Source organism: Chlamydotis macqueenii, chromosome Z, assembly GCF_036417535.1.
Source record: "Chlamydotis macqueenii isolate bChlMac1 chromosome Z, bChlMac1.mat, whole genome shotgun sequence".
Lineage (NCBI taxonomy): Eukaryota > Metazoa > Chordata > Aves > Otidiformes > Otididae > Chlamydotis > Chlamydotis macqueenii.
Window position 1 is genome coordinate 37,566,986 of NC_141593.1, and position 19,575 is coordinate 37,586,560.

At 37.9% G+C, this 19,575-nt stretch overlaps 2 protein-coding genes across 2 annotated transcripts in view; both read right to left on the minus strand.

The window, feature by feature from the left end:
• ANXA1 (annexin A1) overlaps nucleotides 1–19,575 on the minus strand; it is a 419,725-nt gene that overhangs the window by 176,019 nt on the left and 224,131 nt on the right. The window lies entirely within an intron of this gene.
• TMC1 (transmembrane channel like 1) overlaps nucleotides 1–19,575 on the minus strand; it is a 57,820-nt gene that overhangs the window by 2,651 nt on the left and 35,594 nt on the right. The window contains exons 11-16 of the mRNA XM_086770657.1: nucleotides 13,660–13,839; nucleotides 13,294–13,446; nucleotides 11,737–11,865; nucleotides 7,458–7,525; nucleotides 3,194–3,433; nucleotides 464–589 (exon numbers count right to left, since the gene is read on the minus strand). Of these exons, the coding sequence (XP_086626783.1) occupies nucleotides 464–589; nucleotides 3,194–3,433; nucleotides 7,458–7,525; nucleotides 11,737–11,865; nucleotides 13,294–13,446; nucleotides 13,660–13,839 (896 nt within the window). The remainder of the gene's footprint in view (nucleotides 1–463; nucleotides 590–3,193; nucleotides 3,434–7,457; nucleotides 7,526–11,736; nucleotides 11,866–13,293; nucleotides 13,447–13,659; nucleotides 13,840–19,575) is intronic.

Sequence of the window (19,575 nt, forward strand, 5' to 3'; positions counted from 1 at the left end):
ACTGCTGTCTCAACAGCATAGCATACATTGTTAATCAAGGAAGGGCCAAGGCACTGGAGATTAGACTTACTGAAAGTTACTGAGAAATTACTCTGCTTCATGGTGGTCATGTTTCTGTTGAACTTGCTAAGGATTTATGATGTACTGTTCTGTCTGCTGGACAGCTGATCAGAGTCACAGCACTTCAGATTCCTTATAGGCTTCTGCATTTTAATGACTTTGCCATTATTGTGGCAACAATAACAAAAACAAGAAGAAAGCCATTGAATAAATAAGAGATACTCCCTTTGTGCAAAGGCACATTAAATATGATCAAATAAAAGGCTCATGAATTCTTCAAGACCCTCACCACAGGGCAATCAGCACTGTGTTTAATTAGATATTCAGGCAGTGAAGATCGAGAGTGAAAGAAACTTAACAGAGCTTAGATTAAGCAAGCTTTGAGTTAATATTATAAACGTACACCATCAGCAGGATAAAAGGTAGGATGAGTCCAGGGTTAGAGGCATAACCAAATACCTTCCCAAACCAGGAAGGGAAGTCATGCTCCAGAGTTTCTGATATGACTTCAAACATTCTAGTCTTCCCACTATTGAACAGAAAAGTTGATGATACGTCACATACAAATATTACGGCAATGTGAATGCAATAGTATGAAAATATAGGTAAATCAGATCACATCAAACCTGGGAAGGGACAAAAAAAACCTGTATGTTAGCATTATTTAAAAACTGACACACTGAAAGGAATATTATTTAAAATAGTATTTATGTATTTTAAGGGGGAAAATAGACACCAATATTTTTATTATATGCCAATAGATTTTGCCTGCAGTTACCACTCCTCAAAGATTACTCCTCAAAGAATCACCGTACCAAGTTGTGAACTCCATATCACTAACAAAGAGTGAAGTACAATTTGTGCTCTACGAAGTCCTAGTGAAAAATTCCAATTCCATCTCAGTATGGCTGATAAGCAAAAAATGATCTGCTTGCAACTGGCTTCTGTTCAGCACTATTCAGCCTAATTCTCCTCTGTCTATACTGTGTACCAATGCTATAGAAGTCAGTGGCTGTATTTGAGGAGAATTTTTGTTATTTTTTCAGCAATCTAGTAACCATCATGTGTATTTTTTCTATGGCCAGTTTCTCTAGAAAGTATTTTTTCCCTAAACTACTAACAAGAAGTTTTTCTTGAAGAAGCATTTTAATAGATGTTCCAAAAGTCCCTTCCTGCTTATTTTGCTTTTGGCTATGCCTCACAATGTAGAGTTTGAAGTTTTTTACCTGAACAAAACATGCAAAATGGGTCTTTATGTATATTGAGACTAATTGGTAGTTTTAGCTGATTAAAAGAATTGTCACCAAATTGCCACCTGATATTCCAGTCATTGAGGTTTCCTGTCATCTCTTTTTCATTCTTGTAAAGCATTTCTGACAACCAGGTCTTTTTGTTAACTCGGTCTTCTCAATCTGTACCCTCAACACAGTAACGTAAAAAGGCTGCAGGTCGAATTCTTCAGACTCCGTCTTTCTCTCCACTTCCCCCACCCACTCATGGCAGATTAGGAATTCCACTCTGTGGTCTCCTTATCTTTTCCCCAGCATGCACAAAGCTTTTTATGTTGCAACTCTGCTAATTCTGTCCTCGCTTCCCTACTCCCGGCAGGTCTCTGTTGAGTTGTGTATGTTGCCTTTAATGATGGATTAAAAAACAAAACAAACCAGAAAAAAACCCAAAGAATTTGAATTATCATAATAGATGAGACACTGAGTTCCTACCAGAAAAATATTTTCTTTTTTTCTTATAGAGCCATGCACTACCAGTATTTATCCACTGGCGGCTCAACAGTAGCATTACCTACAATTACCTACACCCAGACTGAATGAACCTTCATTAGTTTCAAGTCCTCCTCCATTAAAAGCTGCATTGAAGATTTCACATTTTTTATGAAGAACAAAGTATCCTGCATTTGACAGAGAAAAAGTTGCAGGCACTGTTATTTTCTCATTTTGAACAGTAATCTTACAATTTCAGTAATATTCATTTTTGTAACTGCATCTACTCAAATCTGACTCCAGATGTCTCCCTCTGTACTTTCTTTGCTATGACAAATAAAAAAATCTTACTTTGCATCACTTGCTTTGTTACTATTTTTTCCATAAATTCAAGCAATTTTCTGTCTTATCAGAATTTTTGGCATGTCATGCAATTCTCCCTCTTAGGTGGCTGTGACCATTACAGGTGGCTGAAAATAATCTCACAAGTATTTTGTCTTTGGCCAAAGTTAATGTGGCAAGACTTCTGCTTCTTTATGAATTGCACTGGGGATTATGCAGATACCATTTTATTCACAGCAGTAATGTACTATCCAAATCTTAATTGGAATCAAGATGTCTCTTCTTCTATTCTCCTACTCTTGCTTTGCTAATACTTTGTTCAAAACCAAAGACAAAAGTCTTTTTAAAATTTTCATTTCATATATAAACTGTTGCTGTGTATTCATTATAGTTGTGTGTCATGCTACTTGGCAAGTAAGGATGATGAAAACAGTCCTGAACTTTCCATGTAGTGTGCACAGAAGAAAGTGTGGCAACATCCAAGCTAGCTTGAATGCAAGGCATATGTTTGCACAGGCAAGGCAGGGCCAAATTTAGAACAGACTAATAAACGTGGAAGTCTTGAAGACTTCAGAAACAGATTCAGCTTCACAATGGTAACACAGATGCATGAAATACTGTGTTAGTTAGAGAGAGTCACAGCAGTCAAAGACTGCACAACCATGGGTTCAGTACACCATCATACATTCTGATATGTCCCTTCTACAAGGCATATGTAGACATTTCCCAAAAGCCATCACTCTCAAGCCAGCAAACCAGAGATGCTCTACTCCTTAAGAATAATTTCTGGTTTAATTGCAGCAGTAATGACAAATTTTTATGTCACAACTAACTAAAAGAAAATATTTTCTGCTCTATACTTCAGATGAAACTTTCTAAAGAATTACTCAGGTTTCTAGGATTCCAGCTTCAGGAATTATCCACAATGAGAAATATGACACAATTAAACACTCAGCCTATTAGGTGGTAACACTTATTATAGAAGCTCTTTTTCATTATTGTGTCATTCACTGTGATGTGATGAGGCAGCTGATTACACCAATAACAAAAGACGGATGTAAAATGCAAAAAACCTGAAAGGACCACAGTCAAAAGATGGTGGGATGGAGACAATGGTATACACAGCAGGCAGTGTGGAGAGAAAGAGGATGAAAAGCAGCATGGCCATGTAGAAGTTATTAGATCTGGAAGCCTTGAAGACCCTCTCCTGTGGGACGTTGCAGCACATCACTGCCCAGCACTGCAGATACATGGAAGTGTGGAGGCGGAACACATTAATCGCTGGGAGACATGGAGCATAAAAAGATCCCATCCTAGAAAAGAAGCAAAGAAAAAAATAACCACTTTGTTGTAGGATTTATATGCCACCCATTCCCTATTTCAATGTGCTTTGCAGCCATACACACTGTGCCCTCAGAAATCAAGTTCATAAACCATCTTTATATTGTTTTTACTGGTCTTGTCTGTTCAGTCTTGCTTTAAGAAGAACTGGAGGCATATGGAGAGAATTCTCTAGATGAACTTTTAGTTTCAAAGTTACAAAGCCCTCTTTTGTTGCAAATTAAATTATCACCTGATGAAATGTTATCCACTCTCACTTTGTTCCTTTAGTTCAGCTAGCATCTCACTTACGTTGTATAAAAGAGGACAATCCTAAAGCTAGGTGTTACCAAAATAATCTAGTTTATTCTTTATTATTTTTCTTAATATACTAGCACCATTTTAGGATATATATTTTTGCTTTGTTGACATTCTTGTTAACAAAAACTTCTGTTACCATGGTGTCATAGTTCAGCCCCGATCGGGACCAGACTATGCAGTCTCTCTCTCACTCCCCCCACCCTCCGAGAGAATAGGGGGAGATGATATAAGAAAAACGGCTCGAGGTTTCAGATAAGGACGGGTAGAAATCCTTAAAATTACTGTCACGGGCAAAACAGACTCGACTTGGGGAAAACTATTCATTTATTTCTAAAACTAGCAGGAGAATGAGACAAGGAACAAGATAAACTCCCCCCCACCCCTCCCTTTTCCTAGGCTTAACATTATTTCTACTATCTTCCCCACCCCCCGAGCGGCACGGGGTGGTAAGTCGGAATGGGGGTCACAGTCAGTTCATCACGCATTGTTTTACACCGCTGCGTCATCGTTGGGGGAAGAACTCCTCACATTCCTCCTCTGCTCCAGCGTGGGGTCCCTCCCACGGGCCACAGTCCTTCGTGAAACTGCTCCGGCGTGGGTCTTCTCTTCCACGGTGTGCAGTCCCTCTAGAACAGCTGTCCCAGCGGGCCCTCCACAGGCCACAGCCTCCTTCAGGCCTCCACCTGCTCCAGCGTGGCGTCCTCCAAGGGCTGCAGGTGGATCTCTGCTGCTCCGTGGACCTCCATGGGCTGCAGGGGGACAACCTGCTCCACCATGGTCGTCACCACAGGCTGCCGGGGAATCTTGGCCAGGAGCCACATTACTCCTCCCCCTCCTTCTTCACTGACCTTGGCATCTGCAGCCGATCCTCACAACAGGCTGGCAGACACCTCTCAGGATCCTTTTTACATCTTACTTACATCTCATCTCCTTTCCACTTCTTGCAGCCAGGCCGGGCCGAGTTGGGCCCAGTCGGCTGCCTGGCGGGAGGCCAGAGGGTGAACAAGGCCCACAAGGCTCATGCCTCCCCCTCTCTGCCCCCGCTCAGCTTCTTCACATCTTCTCTCTTTTTTTTTTTCTGTTTTCCCCTTCTTAAAAACGTTATCGCAGAGACATTATCACAGGACCTTCTGTTACCAATTGGCTTGGCCTCGGCCAGCAGTGGGTCCGCCCTAGGCCCGGCCGAGTCCACTGAACAAAGGGGAGCAACTTCTAGCAGTTTCCTACAGAAGCTACCACCTTAGGCCCTCCCTCACTAAACAAAACCAGAACACATGGTTATTTAATGATTCATTCCAACAGTTTATTGATTCTGCTAAATATTGTGGGTTTTCCTTATTATGTGTGGTTCAATGGTTATGACATCAAAACAGTTGGGACCATTTTATTTTTATCACACTTTGTTTCTTGTGCCATGCTGATTGAAGAGCAATTACTTTCATTTGCCTGGCCAAATGATACAGAATGTAAGAGATCAGGAATCTACTTTTTCTTTTATCATTGTCCATGTGACCAGGGCTGAGCTGCTTTACCTCAAAGTGCCTCAGTTTTTCTATTTAAAAAACAGGAAACAGATCTACATGTTGGAAAGACTTTCCAAGTACAGAAATACTATGACAGACTCTAGTCTATTAATATCTCTCCTTCTTCTTTTCATATATCTTCAGGGAAAAGATAGAGGATTTGCTAGTCTGCAGCGGAAGGAAGAAAGCACTTCATAGCCATGTTCTTTACCCCCATGGAAATTAGCTGCAAAATATCCCTCAATTTCAACAAGTTTGGAATCTAGGTAACTTACGGCCGTTATCATAATATTTCAGTATAACATTTATCATATGGTAGACAAATTCTTGCCAAAGATTATTAACATGGAGAAGACTTGCAAGTGATTCCCATCCCATTTGTTTTGTGAAAGCACAGAGAAGGAGAACTTTCCTAACCACACAGTCTCTCTCTTGTACACAAAAATAAATGCACACATACACGCCTCTTGTATCCTTTCTAGCTGTGTGATAGCACCCGCTCACCAGCTGCACCTGAAACTCTTTTTTGTTCAGTTTCAGATGAGCACAAGTATGTGCAATAGGATGTGTGCTCAGACAGAACATAAACCAATTTATCCTATGTATGTGTTAATAATAAACATGTTTTTGGCAATGTATGATTATTATAATTCAGTCAACCTTTTTTCACTCTTCTGATGTATTTGTTTCAGTTTAAATAATCAGACATTATTTTAAAAAACGCTACAGCTCTAGTGCCTTACCTGGCCCTGCAAACATCAATTAGCATGTAAATGAGGTCTCAGCCCTGCAATAAGCAGTAAGCAGAAGGATGCTTTATTGTATAGCATCACAAAACTACAAGTCACAGTTTCTGTGCCAGAACATATATATTGGGATACAGCAGCTTACAAGTGCTCAGAATCTGTGCATATAATGAAGTATAAAAATGATAGGTATGTATAGAAGTGTTGTTAGAGAATAATTGGGAACAGACTCCCTCACCCAGTCCTCAACATCTCTTAGGCAGAGAATGATTTCTAACCTGTCTTACAAAGTGTAAATTGCAGTAGTAGAAAGTATTAGTACCATCAACTGTGTAAAAAATTTTAAGCAGAATTTATGCTGCAGCCTCATCATTTTGATGAACAGCATTCTGAGAAATTTCCTATCAGAAATTAGAATGCCAGTGCTAAGGCAGATAGCAACGTACGAATTGCAAACCCAAGCTTCTTTCCTAAGGTGCAGGACACAACATAGGTGCCTCACAAACACCAGCAGCAGGGCTGGACCCTCTCCGTGCTCTTATGGCATGTCATCACTACGAGGCTATAGGTGGTGCCATGCTCATCTCCAGCAATATAACCTCTTCTGAGCAAGCCCACAGTGCTGCTTCAGGGCCCTCAGTGCATCCCTCCAACAAAGTCTTGTTGCGGAGGCTGCAAGATATTTGCAGACTCCTTCTTTGCTGTATTTCTACAGCATTTCTTTGACATGCACACAACACACAACCTTTGGGCTTTGCAGAAGTGAGGGGTTTTACCTAGCAAAAAGTCTGATCAGTAAAGTCATGTTAAAGGTGAAAAATTAGGCCTTAGCAAGAATTCACTTTCAGAAGTCAACAGTGTTTAAAGAGGACAGTTCCTGAGCAAGACTGAGCATCTTGCATGAGGACTCTACACACTGTTATTCTTTACCACTCATGGAAAGTCCAAAAATGGGATGAAATCTAGATAGCTTTTCTTCTAGGGCTAAAGACTGATACTACAGCAGTAGCATTTTATGCACATTCACGTCTGCACAGGTAAGTTTCAAGACCTGTTTTGACAGGACACATGGCAAAAGAGTGGTAAGGTACTTTGAAAGGCTGAAAATCAAAGTAAAGCAGTACAAGCCAGGTGCTTGTTCTAGCAAGTAGTCAGTCAACAAAAAGATAAGATTCATCTACACAGCTTTTTACTGGTTGGTCTTCCTCACTCACTGCAAAATCTTAAGGCATCTGGTCCTATAATCTTAGCCCAGCATTAGTTTTGAAGTGGTCTTACTGATTGCAGTGCAGCAGAGTTTGATATATGTTTCATAACACTTGCATCAAACTAAAGCCATGGGACAGGATCTGCATTTCAGAATAATCTTTCAGAGATATCGCTAAATGCTGGAGGCCTGCAGATGCAATATGCTTCGCCACACCTACCAGATCATGCCTTGGTTAAAGATCAGTCCCAGCACATTTCCACTTATATCAAACTCAGAATATGATGGCTGAAAGAAATAACACAGATGCTTTCATTAGACTTGCACAACAGGGTTTAAGACAACTTACAGTAGATTAAAACTATCACTTCCAAGAGCAGCAGCATACTGGCATTGTGTTGTAAGGCGTCCTGTTGCATCTTATCAGTGAATAATGAAGCAAATAAATATAACCAAAGGCCAACAGGCAGACTTTAATACAGCTTGTGACATTCTACTGAAAATATTTCTAACAATTTTTCAGAGGATGGAGAACTCAAAGTAGTTCTGGGTACTGGGTAAATTAGAAAACAACAATTCATAAATTGAGTGGCTAGTGGTGGCAATCTAACGTGTCTTCCAGTACAGTACCAGCCAGGAGGCTGCGGTGTTTTAATTCCTGTTTGAACTATAAAGCTATTTTTCATATTTTAACAGTTATATTGTTGAAGAATTCTATTTAAGCATTAACAGATATTGCCAATCTTTATCTTCTATGCTAATATGAATATCTTATTTCTACTTTGAGTTTGTTTGATTCTAATTTTTACCTCAAGATTCGGCCACGGGGTCTCATTATTGCTTTATCTGCTGAAGAAAGCACTGTATCATAGATTTTTGTTTCCAGTATACACATACAAATACTGTAAACAAATAATTCTTTAGTCTTATATTTCTAAACTATTAATCTACCTCTTTCATTCTGTTTTTCCAAGTCTTTAATCTTTTCCACATCTCTTCTCTTACTCTATTTATTAGTTTCTAATTCATGAACACTTCCATCTGCAAACATTGAATACACTGCATTTGAGCAAGGATTGAAATACATACATACATTAGTTTGTGTGCATATGCACCAGAACAAAATTTTCTGGTAAGAAATTTTGGCTGTAAACTTCTGGTTTACACCTAAATGCCTGATTCAAGCATATTTTGCTTAATCAGCTTTCTCATAAAAGATTTTTGCTACACCATGGCTGGTGACTTGCATAATTCACCATAGTGGGTGGTCAAAAAGATCCCAAATAATGTGTACCTTCCAAGTATTAATCACAGGGATGACTGATAGAGAGAAGAATCTTAGAATCACAGAATCATGGAATAGTTTGAGTTGGAAGGGACCTTCAAAGATCATCTAGTCCAACCTCCCTGCAAGGAGCAGGGACATCTCCAACTAGATCAGGTTGCTCAGAGCCCCGTCCAACCTGACCTTGAATGTTTCCAGGGATAGGCTATCTACCACCTCTCTGGGCAACCTGTTCCAGTGTTCCACAACCCTCATTGTAAAAAATTTTTTCCTGACATCTAATCTGAATCTATCTCCTTCTATTTTAAAACCATGACCCCTTGTCCTATCACAACAGGCCGTGCTGAAGAGTTTCTCCCCATCTTTCCTAGAAGCCCCCTTTAGGTACTAGAAGGCTGCTATAAGGTCTCCCCATAACCTTCTCTTCTCCTATTCCTATCTAACTGTTCCATTATGGCTGAATCAATGCAGAGTTATGCTATCAAAATCGGCAATTATAGTAACAATTTTAAATTGTACTTTGTTATATTCCTAGAATACTTGCAGCCCTTATGCTCTTTCTGTGTAGTTTTCTGTATATGTGCAGATAGATACATATATGTTCACAGCAAACTCCTTTATTTACGTTGCATGTATTTATGAATCTGCTACCATATGAGGAAAGATTAAATAGATGAGTAATAGTTAATGTGGAAAGCAGTTGCCTAAGGAGAGCTGTATAGAGGGATAGAATATCATAAGTAACATGGAGCAATTAATAGTATCTTACAGAACCAAACAATGTGTGACTGTTCTTCATAACATACAGGCTAGCATTAACAAATAATTTTAAATTTATTTTTTAAACAAATAAAATGAAGTGGTTTTCCATACAACAGGCAACTTAATTTCTAGAATTCTTTGCCAAAGTACGTTTTGATGTCAAAAATATTTAGGGTATTAAAAAAAATCTAAAAATTAATGGATAATAGATACATCATGGACATTAACCATAGAAATGCAGATATAGCAACTTCCTAGGAAAATTTTAAGCTCAGATATTTCCAGAAATTCAATTATTTTCAGATTGCACTTCCACTTCTGGTTGTTGTACCAGGCAACTTACTGGACCTGAGGACCATAATGGACCAGACTGTTATAGCCATTCTTACACACCTCTAAATACAAATGTCGATAATAAATTGGTTTCAGCATCCCCTAGCAGTAGATGTGTCGTTGACATGTTGAGAACAATAACATATCATGGAAATAAGATGTCCCCTCATTGCTGGATAAATGTGCTACAGCTTCCATTAACAGTGTTGAAGCCTTTGTGTGTGGGCTGTGAGGTTCACTTCCACTGTTTATTGCCACTCTTTATGTTCTTTACTGTGTGTATGGACAAATGGCTAGAAAGAAGGACAGTGTCTGTGCAGCTCTTTACTCCATACCCTTAATTAAAGCTCTTTCCTTCATAGTCTCTGTTCTGTTGATTGAATTACTGTATTGTATTCTATTAACATCCCTAATGGTAATCAAAAACAAACGACAAAAAAATAAGTCTGAAGTGTTAATGGATGAATGTATGCATCTTCAGTTAGCAACTGGCACTCCCAGTTCAAGCCAAGCTGTCCTGCAGTTCACAGTACGGCTCCTAACACTGGGAGACTGTAGGCATCTCACAAAAAAAAATCCATCTAATAGTGCCACCCAGCTGTTCTGGATACCCAGGGTCATCTCAACTAGCACTAGGCACTTGCAGTTGGACTGGTCATGCAACAAAAAGTCTATGCACAGAAAGTAGCTGGTTTAGAGTAAATAGCAAGATAGAAGAGGTTTCAGCCCAAATGGAAGCTAAATCATCCTAGATAAACAGTCTGTCCTACAGTCTTCAGAATGGCTTTCAGTCTTGATTGTGGATATCCTGACAGGGAAAACGTTCGGACTACCACTTCAACATCTTTGAACAACACAATATCTGACCTATTTTCTGTCAGATGTAGCACTGGCTACAGTGATTCATGTGATCCCCACATCCAGCCGTAGCTACTGCAATGACTGCGGAACATCTGAAAATACGAGGAAGCTCCAGATACACTATTCTACAAGCTGTGCTAGCTCTCTGCCCATGCTGTTTTCATATTCCTGAATTTAATATTGATGTTGCAAGGGTTACAACTTGTTTGTCCACAACCTAGCCAGCTGGTAATCTTTTTCTCCAGCCCTACACCAGTGCTGTTTGAGATACACCATAGAATTAACAGGGAGAAACCTGAACCTTGCTATAAAGGTCAAAATTGCACAGGAGCCAGTCAATAGCAATGAGATTGCTATACCAGAAAACTGTTTTTTTTCTTCTCTAGAAAACACTAAAACTTTTTATTCCTCTGGAAAATTATCATTTCCCAAAAGAGTGCTATCAGTAAAACAAGAAATTTGTACACATATGAAGGTAAATTTTTGAGGAAAGGAGGACAAAAGATGGCAGAACAGCTACGATGGCTGTTCATGCAGGTGTACCCAAGATAGCTTTAAATGACTCAACTCTTTTCTGTACCTCTCAGTAAGGACTAAAGAGGCTTCAGGAGCTTCACAAGCTTTGCCAGTACCCTGACTACTACTTAACAGGTGAAAAAATAGCATCAGGCCTTACAGCATAGGTATTTTAGCTGGCTAATTTAACCTAATTTAGATCTGTGTAAAAGAGTGAAAGTCTCAACTCCCAAGTGAAGAGCTCTACACTCACTTATGTGATGGCACTTAATTTATTTCAGCTAAACTAATTCTAGCAAAAAAAAAAAAAAAAAAACCTATAATAAGATTTCTAGAGCAAGTTCTTCCATATTTTTCTCCATAAACTCTGGATGCCTCATTATACTAGAAAACCCTATCCAAAATCCCATAGGAATCTATCGGACTGTATTCATTGGAATAGGGAATGAGTCTTCAAATTGGAAATTTGTGAAAAACATGTGTACCCATCTTTCTTACACAATCAAATGAAAAAAAAAAAACCAAACATTTCCTAAAGTTACTAAACTCTGAAAAAATATGACAAATAGTAAGGCATAAGGAAATTCTGAGAAAAACTAACATAATGTTGTATAGAGATTTTGAAAGTGATGAGTCTAGTCAAGTATTAACTCTGCAAGTTGGAAAGGAAAATGTAATTTACTACAATAATGTGAAGTGATACTCTCCTAAAGACATTTAAAATAGCAAATCAGATACTTACAAATCCATACTCCAAGTCCCAGCACCAGCAGTAATTGAAAAACCTAACAAAGACAGCTCTCAAGAAATCGCCAATCAGAATCGTGATGTATGTTGTCATCGTGTCAGAAACTGTCAGCCGCACAAATTCCTGTTAGAGCAATATTTTAAGAATATATTCAAGCAGTCAATAATTACAGTAATAATGAAATACTGGACTAGATTCCTAACTGTGTTTGCCCTACTTCAACATGGAAAAGACTCTGCTCCTCCTCTTCATTTACTGATTCTGAAAAATGCAAGGAGAAAAACTGCCCCTCACTTGCTAGAGGTAGCTTTTGTTCTAATTTGTGCTTGTATTTTCAGATGAGACTTCCAGGGTATGATTAGACTGGGAAACACTTCCAGCCAAGATTGCTGCTGTAACAGAAATCTGAGCTGATATCTTAAACTGCTTTTGATCTCTTTGACTTTGGGAAGATTTAAAAAAAAAAAAAACAACAGTGAATGGCTTTCTTTCTCAAGGAGCACCAACTCCCAGTGAATATAGAGAGGAAAGAAGAAAATCCTAATGGAAATCCTCATTCCTTTACTTTTATTTCAGCAAGTCCCACTAAAACCTGCTGTAACAGGCCTTACCCCAATAATCCAAAAAGGCTATTACCCTTCCTGATCTGAAATCAAGGGCAAAATCAGTGCAGTGATGAGCTTTTGGTGTTCTTAGCTGTTCAGCATCAGTGAAAAGAACAGAGGGACTGGTTTTCCTGCCTGTCTGGTTCCTGTTGGTTATTTATTCAGTCAGGAGTGGAGATAAGCAGATGGTGAGATTGTCAGAGTGATGGAGCAACAGCAAAAGTTGTGATTCAGTGGTGAATTCATTCTCATGCACAAAACAACAACAATGGAGTAAGATCAAATAGAGGAAAGGTGGACGTTAGAAAATTCTTTGGAAGTTACATTGGATATTAATAGGTCAATAAGGATAAATATTCAACTGAATCAAATAAAATGACTGAACAGATTTACCATTAAACAACTACTGTTCTTTTGCACTATCCTACTTGGCTAAAATAGAGATGCTTTCTCAAAAGCACACTGCTGTAAGAGCTATCTTAAACATATTTCCTTGTTGGGCTAGTCTTTTTTTATTTTTTCTACAGGTCTGTTGTAGTCAGAAACTAATTTTGCCTAATTGAAGTTCTAATCAGAATAACAACATTTATTAGAGGTTGTGACAAATCCAGCTTTTTAAAACAGATGAACAGGTTTTGCGAGACAAAGATGGGATGAGGAAGAGGAAACTAAATGAAGAGAACAGTGAAAAGGAGGGGAAAACAGGAAATGCTTTCAATGCCGTCAACTGCCAGATTAAATACTTCTCCACTAGACAGGGTCCAAAGAAACTCAAATAATTTTTTTTTCTCAACTGTTTAGCTCAGGAAAAAGTCCCACATCTGCTTTTCCTCACATTTTCCCACCTTAATGCCACTTATTAGCAGAAATAAAGAGAGTTTAGATATGACATTTTGTAATAGAATATGATCTATTTTCAAATATGAGCTCAAAGCCGTTACATTACCTGTCCTACCATTGTTTCCCAGCATGGCCCTCTGGGGACATCCGCAGGGTCCACCTGTATAGGAGGAGCAGTTGAATTTTCGGGAATAGTACCATTGTAGAGACTGGCTTCCCATATTGTCATGTTATACTTGACTATCTTTTCTTCTTCCAGCTGAGTAGAGAAATCAATTGGACAAAAGAAAAACAACATGAGCTTGTTACCAACTCTCAACCTTTACTACTCCAAGACTCCCATTACCAGTTTAAGCATGGACATGATTTACAGTACAGAAAGAAAATAATGTCTTTCATAGACATCTCTCTGACTGGCTGGAAATCCTCATTCTTACACGTTAAAAATAATGAAGGGAGGTAAATAGCTTGCCTTGAGATTGATTTCATCCATTAGGGCGATAATGAAAGTGTAGAGATTGCCAAGAAAAAGAGCAAAGATTCGTCCCAGCTGCCATCTTAGAGCTATTCGAGGGTGGTAGTTTTCCAGAGAACTAATTACATCAAATAAAGTTGGACAGAACATTCCTAAAAGTGACATAACCATATTTACCTGAGAAGAGGAAAAAGGAAAAAAAAAAAAAAGTAGTTTACAGTGAAATGTTGGCAGCAAGTTCTTTTATTATTTTTGCTTTGGGTGGATAGTGTATTTCCATTACTATTTTTATACGGTTTTTTTATATACTGAAAAACCAAATCCACTCTGGGAGTCACAAGATGTTTTCACAATGGAAGAAAGGGATGAAATGTCTGTTGAAATCTACTGTAGATGGATATACAAGATCTTTTTTTTCATTTTACATTTAACTTAAAACTCCAAAATAATAAAATCTTAGTTATTCAGACTAGAATCTTCAATTTAACCAATATTCTACTATCAGAGAGACCTATTTCCAGTACTGTTTTATGCTATGTTTCTACCACATCTTCCCAATAACTCATAGGTGTTCTACAAAAAAAGCATGCCTACAAAAATACTACACTAAATTAAATTTATCTGAGTTCTCAGCCAAAGTTAATTCTACACGTCACAGAATCATAGAATAATATATTATCTCTAGTTGGAAGAGATCCATAAGGAATCACATCCAACTCTCTGTGCCTTGCAGGACTACCTAAAAATAAATCATGTGACTAAAAGCATCATCCAGACACTCGGTGAACTCTGACAGGCTTGGTGTTGTTACCACTTTCCTGAGGAGTCTGTTCCAGTGAAGAACCTCTCAGTGAAGAACCTTTTCCTAATGTCCAATCTGAACTTCCCCTGACATAGCTTCATTCCATTTCTTCATGTCCTATCTCTGGTCACCAGAGAGAGGGGATCAGCACCTTCCCCTCTACAGTCTCCGCTGAGGAAGTTGTAGACTGCAATGAGTTAACCCCTCAGGCTTCTCTTCCCCAGGCTGAACAAACCAAGTGACCTCAGCCGCTCCTCCAAAGTCTTGCCCTTGAGGCCTTTCACCAACTTGGTCAACCTCCTCTGGACACATTCTAATAGTATGATGTCCCTCTTATACTGAGGCGCCCAAAACTGCACACAGTACTTGAGGGGGGGCCACACCGGTGCAGTGTAGAGTGGGACACTTGCCTCCCTCAGCCGGCTAGCTATGCTGTGCTTGATGTACCCCAGGACACGGTTGGCCCTTTTGGCTGCCAGGGCAGACTGTTGACTGACGTTCAACTTGCCACCAACCCAAACTCCCAGATCAATTTCTACAGGGCTCCTCTCCAGCCTCTTGTCCACTAGTTTGTATATATAACCAGGATTATCCCATCCCAGGTGGAGAATCTGTCACCTGCTCCTGTTAAATTTCGAACAGTTGGTGATTGTCCAGCTCTCTAGTCTGTCTCAGATCTCATGTCCTCACTGCATAAGCAAATTCAAATCAATTCTGCTTCTTTCTGCCTGCTTTTCTTAGAAACCTCTAATAAGATTAACTCATCATCTTAGCAGTTTGGAAATGGAACAAGTTAACTGAAAGTAAACTGAGAAGAACAGATAACTAACTTTTATATAAAGTTTCAAATACAGCATAGCTTTTAAATTCTACAAACAAGTGAGGCATTCTAGTAATTTAACATTTCTCAGTGACTGCTGAAATTTCAAGTCCACTTGAACCCTTTGGTTCTAATTCATTGTGTCAGCCAAAAACGAAAATAACTGAAAAAAAAATTTAAGAGTGCAGTTATTCAATTTCAATTTAAATTAAAATTTCATTACAAAAAAATGTAATGAAAGGGACTAAAAACAACAAATGAGTTCTAGAGTTAATTACTGGATTTTTGCATTTGTAGGCAATCAGTAGTGTCTTCTGTGCAGGGTTTGTGGCACCCTGTAAGAAGTATGTAGATTTTTTTTTTTAATGATTACAAGAATTCATTGGTGTTTCCTATGTACTTAAATAGTGTTACTCAGAACTGGGATTACCTTGTTAAAGTAACAAGAAATCATTGTTACCTCATCATGCTCAAAAAAGAAACAACCAACTAAAAACTTGCAGGTATCATCTCTTGCAGCACTTGGGTTTATAAATGAAAAAGGCAGAATTTATATTTTAATCTCCTGCCACCTTTTACTTTATTATAGTAACAGCTGTGTTGTGTTTCATATATTAATGTTTTGAATAAATTTGCTCTTATGAGAACTGTTGATATTCCTATTTTTCAGTACTTCTGGAAGGTGATGATATGTTGGTGATAAAAACATTGGTTATTTTTTCTTCATAATGAACTGTGTAAAGTTTTTTATCTTAAAGTCTTCAAAGTATTGAACATAGTTTATAACATATATTGTCTCAGTCATGATTAAAACAAAGACTTCATGCTCAATATGGCCCAAGCTGGTAAAGCTGCAGGAGTCAATTACAGCCAACATGACCAATCAAGAATTTAAAAAATTCAAACTTATTGTAACAGGCTGTATATCCCATTTATCAATATAAATATTTGGTCCTGTGGTGATTCTGCTGAATCTCAAATCAAAACCCTCACTGACTCTGGTGTCTCATGTCCTCCTGCAGCAACAAGTTCCAGGAGCAAATGTGTGCATAAGAGGAGACGTCCTGGGTCACACCAAAGGCTGACCTAGACAAACAGATGCCTAAGGATGAGCAAGAACAGGGCAAACATATATGAATAATAAAACCTAGACTCCAACTATATTCAGTACTTGCTCAGTCAGCTGTGGGTTTTATGTATCTAGTAACCCCCAGAGGATTTATCTTTCATGTCTTAGATCGATCTTCCTTCAGATGGATGTCAATTTTGGCATTCATAGCATTGGCTTCTACCATTCCTTCCCTTTTACTTTTTCTGAAGCTGGCTTCTACTAAATCAATTTTATGTCCCTTAGTTCTCATACTGCAAGACATAGTGAATATGTATTTTGGAAGAAAAGGTATGTCCTTTGGGCAGTTTTAAATATAGTACCTGCTAACTTTATTGAAAGTTTCCTTGTTGCTGCATGGGAGAAGCAGGACAGAAGTCATTGCTTTTCATTCAATATTTTCAATCTTTTTATTATGTTCTGCCTTTTTTACTACTTTTCTGAATCAGGCATATTCTTTCTCATTTGCTTTCTAGCTGCATTTTTACACACCTTGGCTATTCAGGCTTCCCATCTCAAGAGCATTTCTAATTCTAGAGAAAAGGCGTTACTAAGACAAGAGGTTAAATGAGGCACAGAAATTTGCAAAGCTGAAAAGTGAAAAATTATTGCAACCAAAAAATGCAATGTTTTACTGGGAGAAAAACCACATTGAGTTTTCAAAATTCAAAAAATATGATGAGTCCTATATTTCAAAATCATAAACATTTCTCATATAGTTTCATAGATATACTTTTAGTTTCTTGTGAGGCATTGAATTTTAGCCACTTTAACCTAGTTTGATTTCAGAAATGAGCTAATTTACATTCAGGACTTCTTGTCAACTTAAGCTCAGGTGCTGGAGCAGATTTTCTTCCACTGTTTTTATCAGTGACAGCTTCACTGCTCTATTTGACTTAGAAATTGTGGAACGATATGCCAGAATAGGGGCAGTATGCCAGCATACATACATGGTACAGTTATGGTTGACAGCCAATGTGGTCTTACTGCTGAGTGAATTTCAAAAGCCTCCTCTGCCCTACAGATAGCATTTTCCCTAAGAAAGGAACAACAACCAAGAAGAACCCACTAATAATTAAAACTTTAGTTCAAAACACAGTTTTTTATCTCTCTGTGACATTAACTACTCCAGATGTCCAGTCCCTGTGTGACACTCTGAAAGCAAGAAAATTACTCCTTACAGAAGCTTTTCCAGCTGCTATGAATCTGGTAAGAAACCCTGTGACTGTAATCACACCTGAACACCAGTCTACCAGCATATTAAACTGTGCCAACACAACACAACATATTGAACACTGTCTGCTTGTTGGTTAAATGATAAGTTCATTATCAGTAAGTAGTCTAGCTGAAATAAATCATATCTTCCACTAAAAATGATTGCAGTAGTCACAGATTTGTCTAGCATCTGCTGCAGAAAGCACTAATAAAGACCTATTTTTCCAGTAAATACAGTTTCATTTTTTAAAAAGAAATTAGAATTAGAAATTATATTTCTAATATATATAATTTTTATAATATATATATTTCTAAAATATACTAATAAAAGCTGTCTGATTATTGCTAGAATTAAATAGAATATTGACAAACAGCTTAATATCTTCAATATAAATGTACTTCATATCCCCTACTAGGATTTACTAAAGTAAATAGGAGGATATTTTTGGCAAAAGATCTATGGGGCTATTTCAGCTTGCAACAGCTGAAATGTTAAAGCTACAATTTTTTGCTGCTGGAAAAAAATTGATGTGTAAAACTGATCTCCTCTTTGCCCAAATGTTGTTAATTACTCTGATTTGAGAAATCTGTCTCCTCCTAAGTTTTCTCTACTTTTAAGTGGTTTTATTTTTAAACACTATAGGAATATATTTGAGAAAACAAGGTATGTCAGTACTACAGAGATGCTCATACTACCTTCTAGCTCTGCAAACTATCTTTTATCAAATCAGAAAAGTAAATTTTGTTCAGCAATTTTCATCCAATTTCAGAACACTTTACCAAGGGAATCAGTAGCATTATTCTCCATTTTATCAAAATTTCCACAGTCATGGGGAAATTGTCACATGGTGCAGAATCATCATTCATCCATGACCAACAGCCATGGCCACAGCATTTTATGAGGAGCCATACAAAGGCTGATGAAATCCCTTAACAGTCCCAGTCTGCCTATTTCCACTAATTTCCTGCTCTCCTGACACACTATCCAATTCTCTCTGAACTGTGATCTGACAGAACTAGGCACTGCCATTACAAAGAGGGAGTTTAAAAATTTACAACATTATGATAGAGGAGAATAGTCAGAGAGAGAAAGGTCTCATCCACAAAGTCACCATGCAGTGGCACTGTATTAGGCTATGAGCTTGAGGAAAAGAATATATAAAATATATTTACCCTGGATTGCTCCAAGGACACCATAATTATATGTAAATATTTTTAATCCCTTAATATATCCAGTATAATGAAAATAAATTTCTTACAAAAGGAGCTCAATATTTTTGTGAAGAATGTCAATTTTTACACACTATTGCTTGAATTGTATGTAAGAGCTGCACTTCCATTTGCTGTAACTAGTATGTCAAGTGTTTACGGGTTTTTTTTCTGATCAAAATCTCAATTCATTTATTAATGATACAAACATAAGAAAGCTTGATCTAGAAAACGAGAAAAATGTTTAAATGGTTGTTACATAGAAGCCAAATATACTTATGTAATTAAATATTAATATTAATTATAAATAAATAATAACATACAATCAAGGGCAATATTTTATACCTCACAAATACGTTCATTACCTCTGAACAAGAAAAATTCATTAGCCAAATAATGGCAATGTTAACTTATCCACTCTCCTTCAAAGACACACCTGCTGCAGATCTTAGTTCCGAGATACAGAGTCTCCCTAGCAGTATTTATTTGTAAAGCAAATAAAAGTGAAACAATGAATGTAAGCATGCCTACGTTTTACTGCTTTCCAGATTGTAGCACAAGCTAATATAACAGCTTTCAGTAGCACAGCTCTTGTTAGTACAAATCTGTTACCACACCTTTCAGCTGGGAGAAAGCTGAATTTGTCCTGAACTGCCTTCATCTGCTAGTCTGTTGTCACGCTTAGAGCTCATGTTGCTTTAAGCCAAACAGTTTTGTACACAACTTTTCTTCCCCATCAGATCAAAATGTAATAAATTT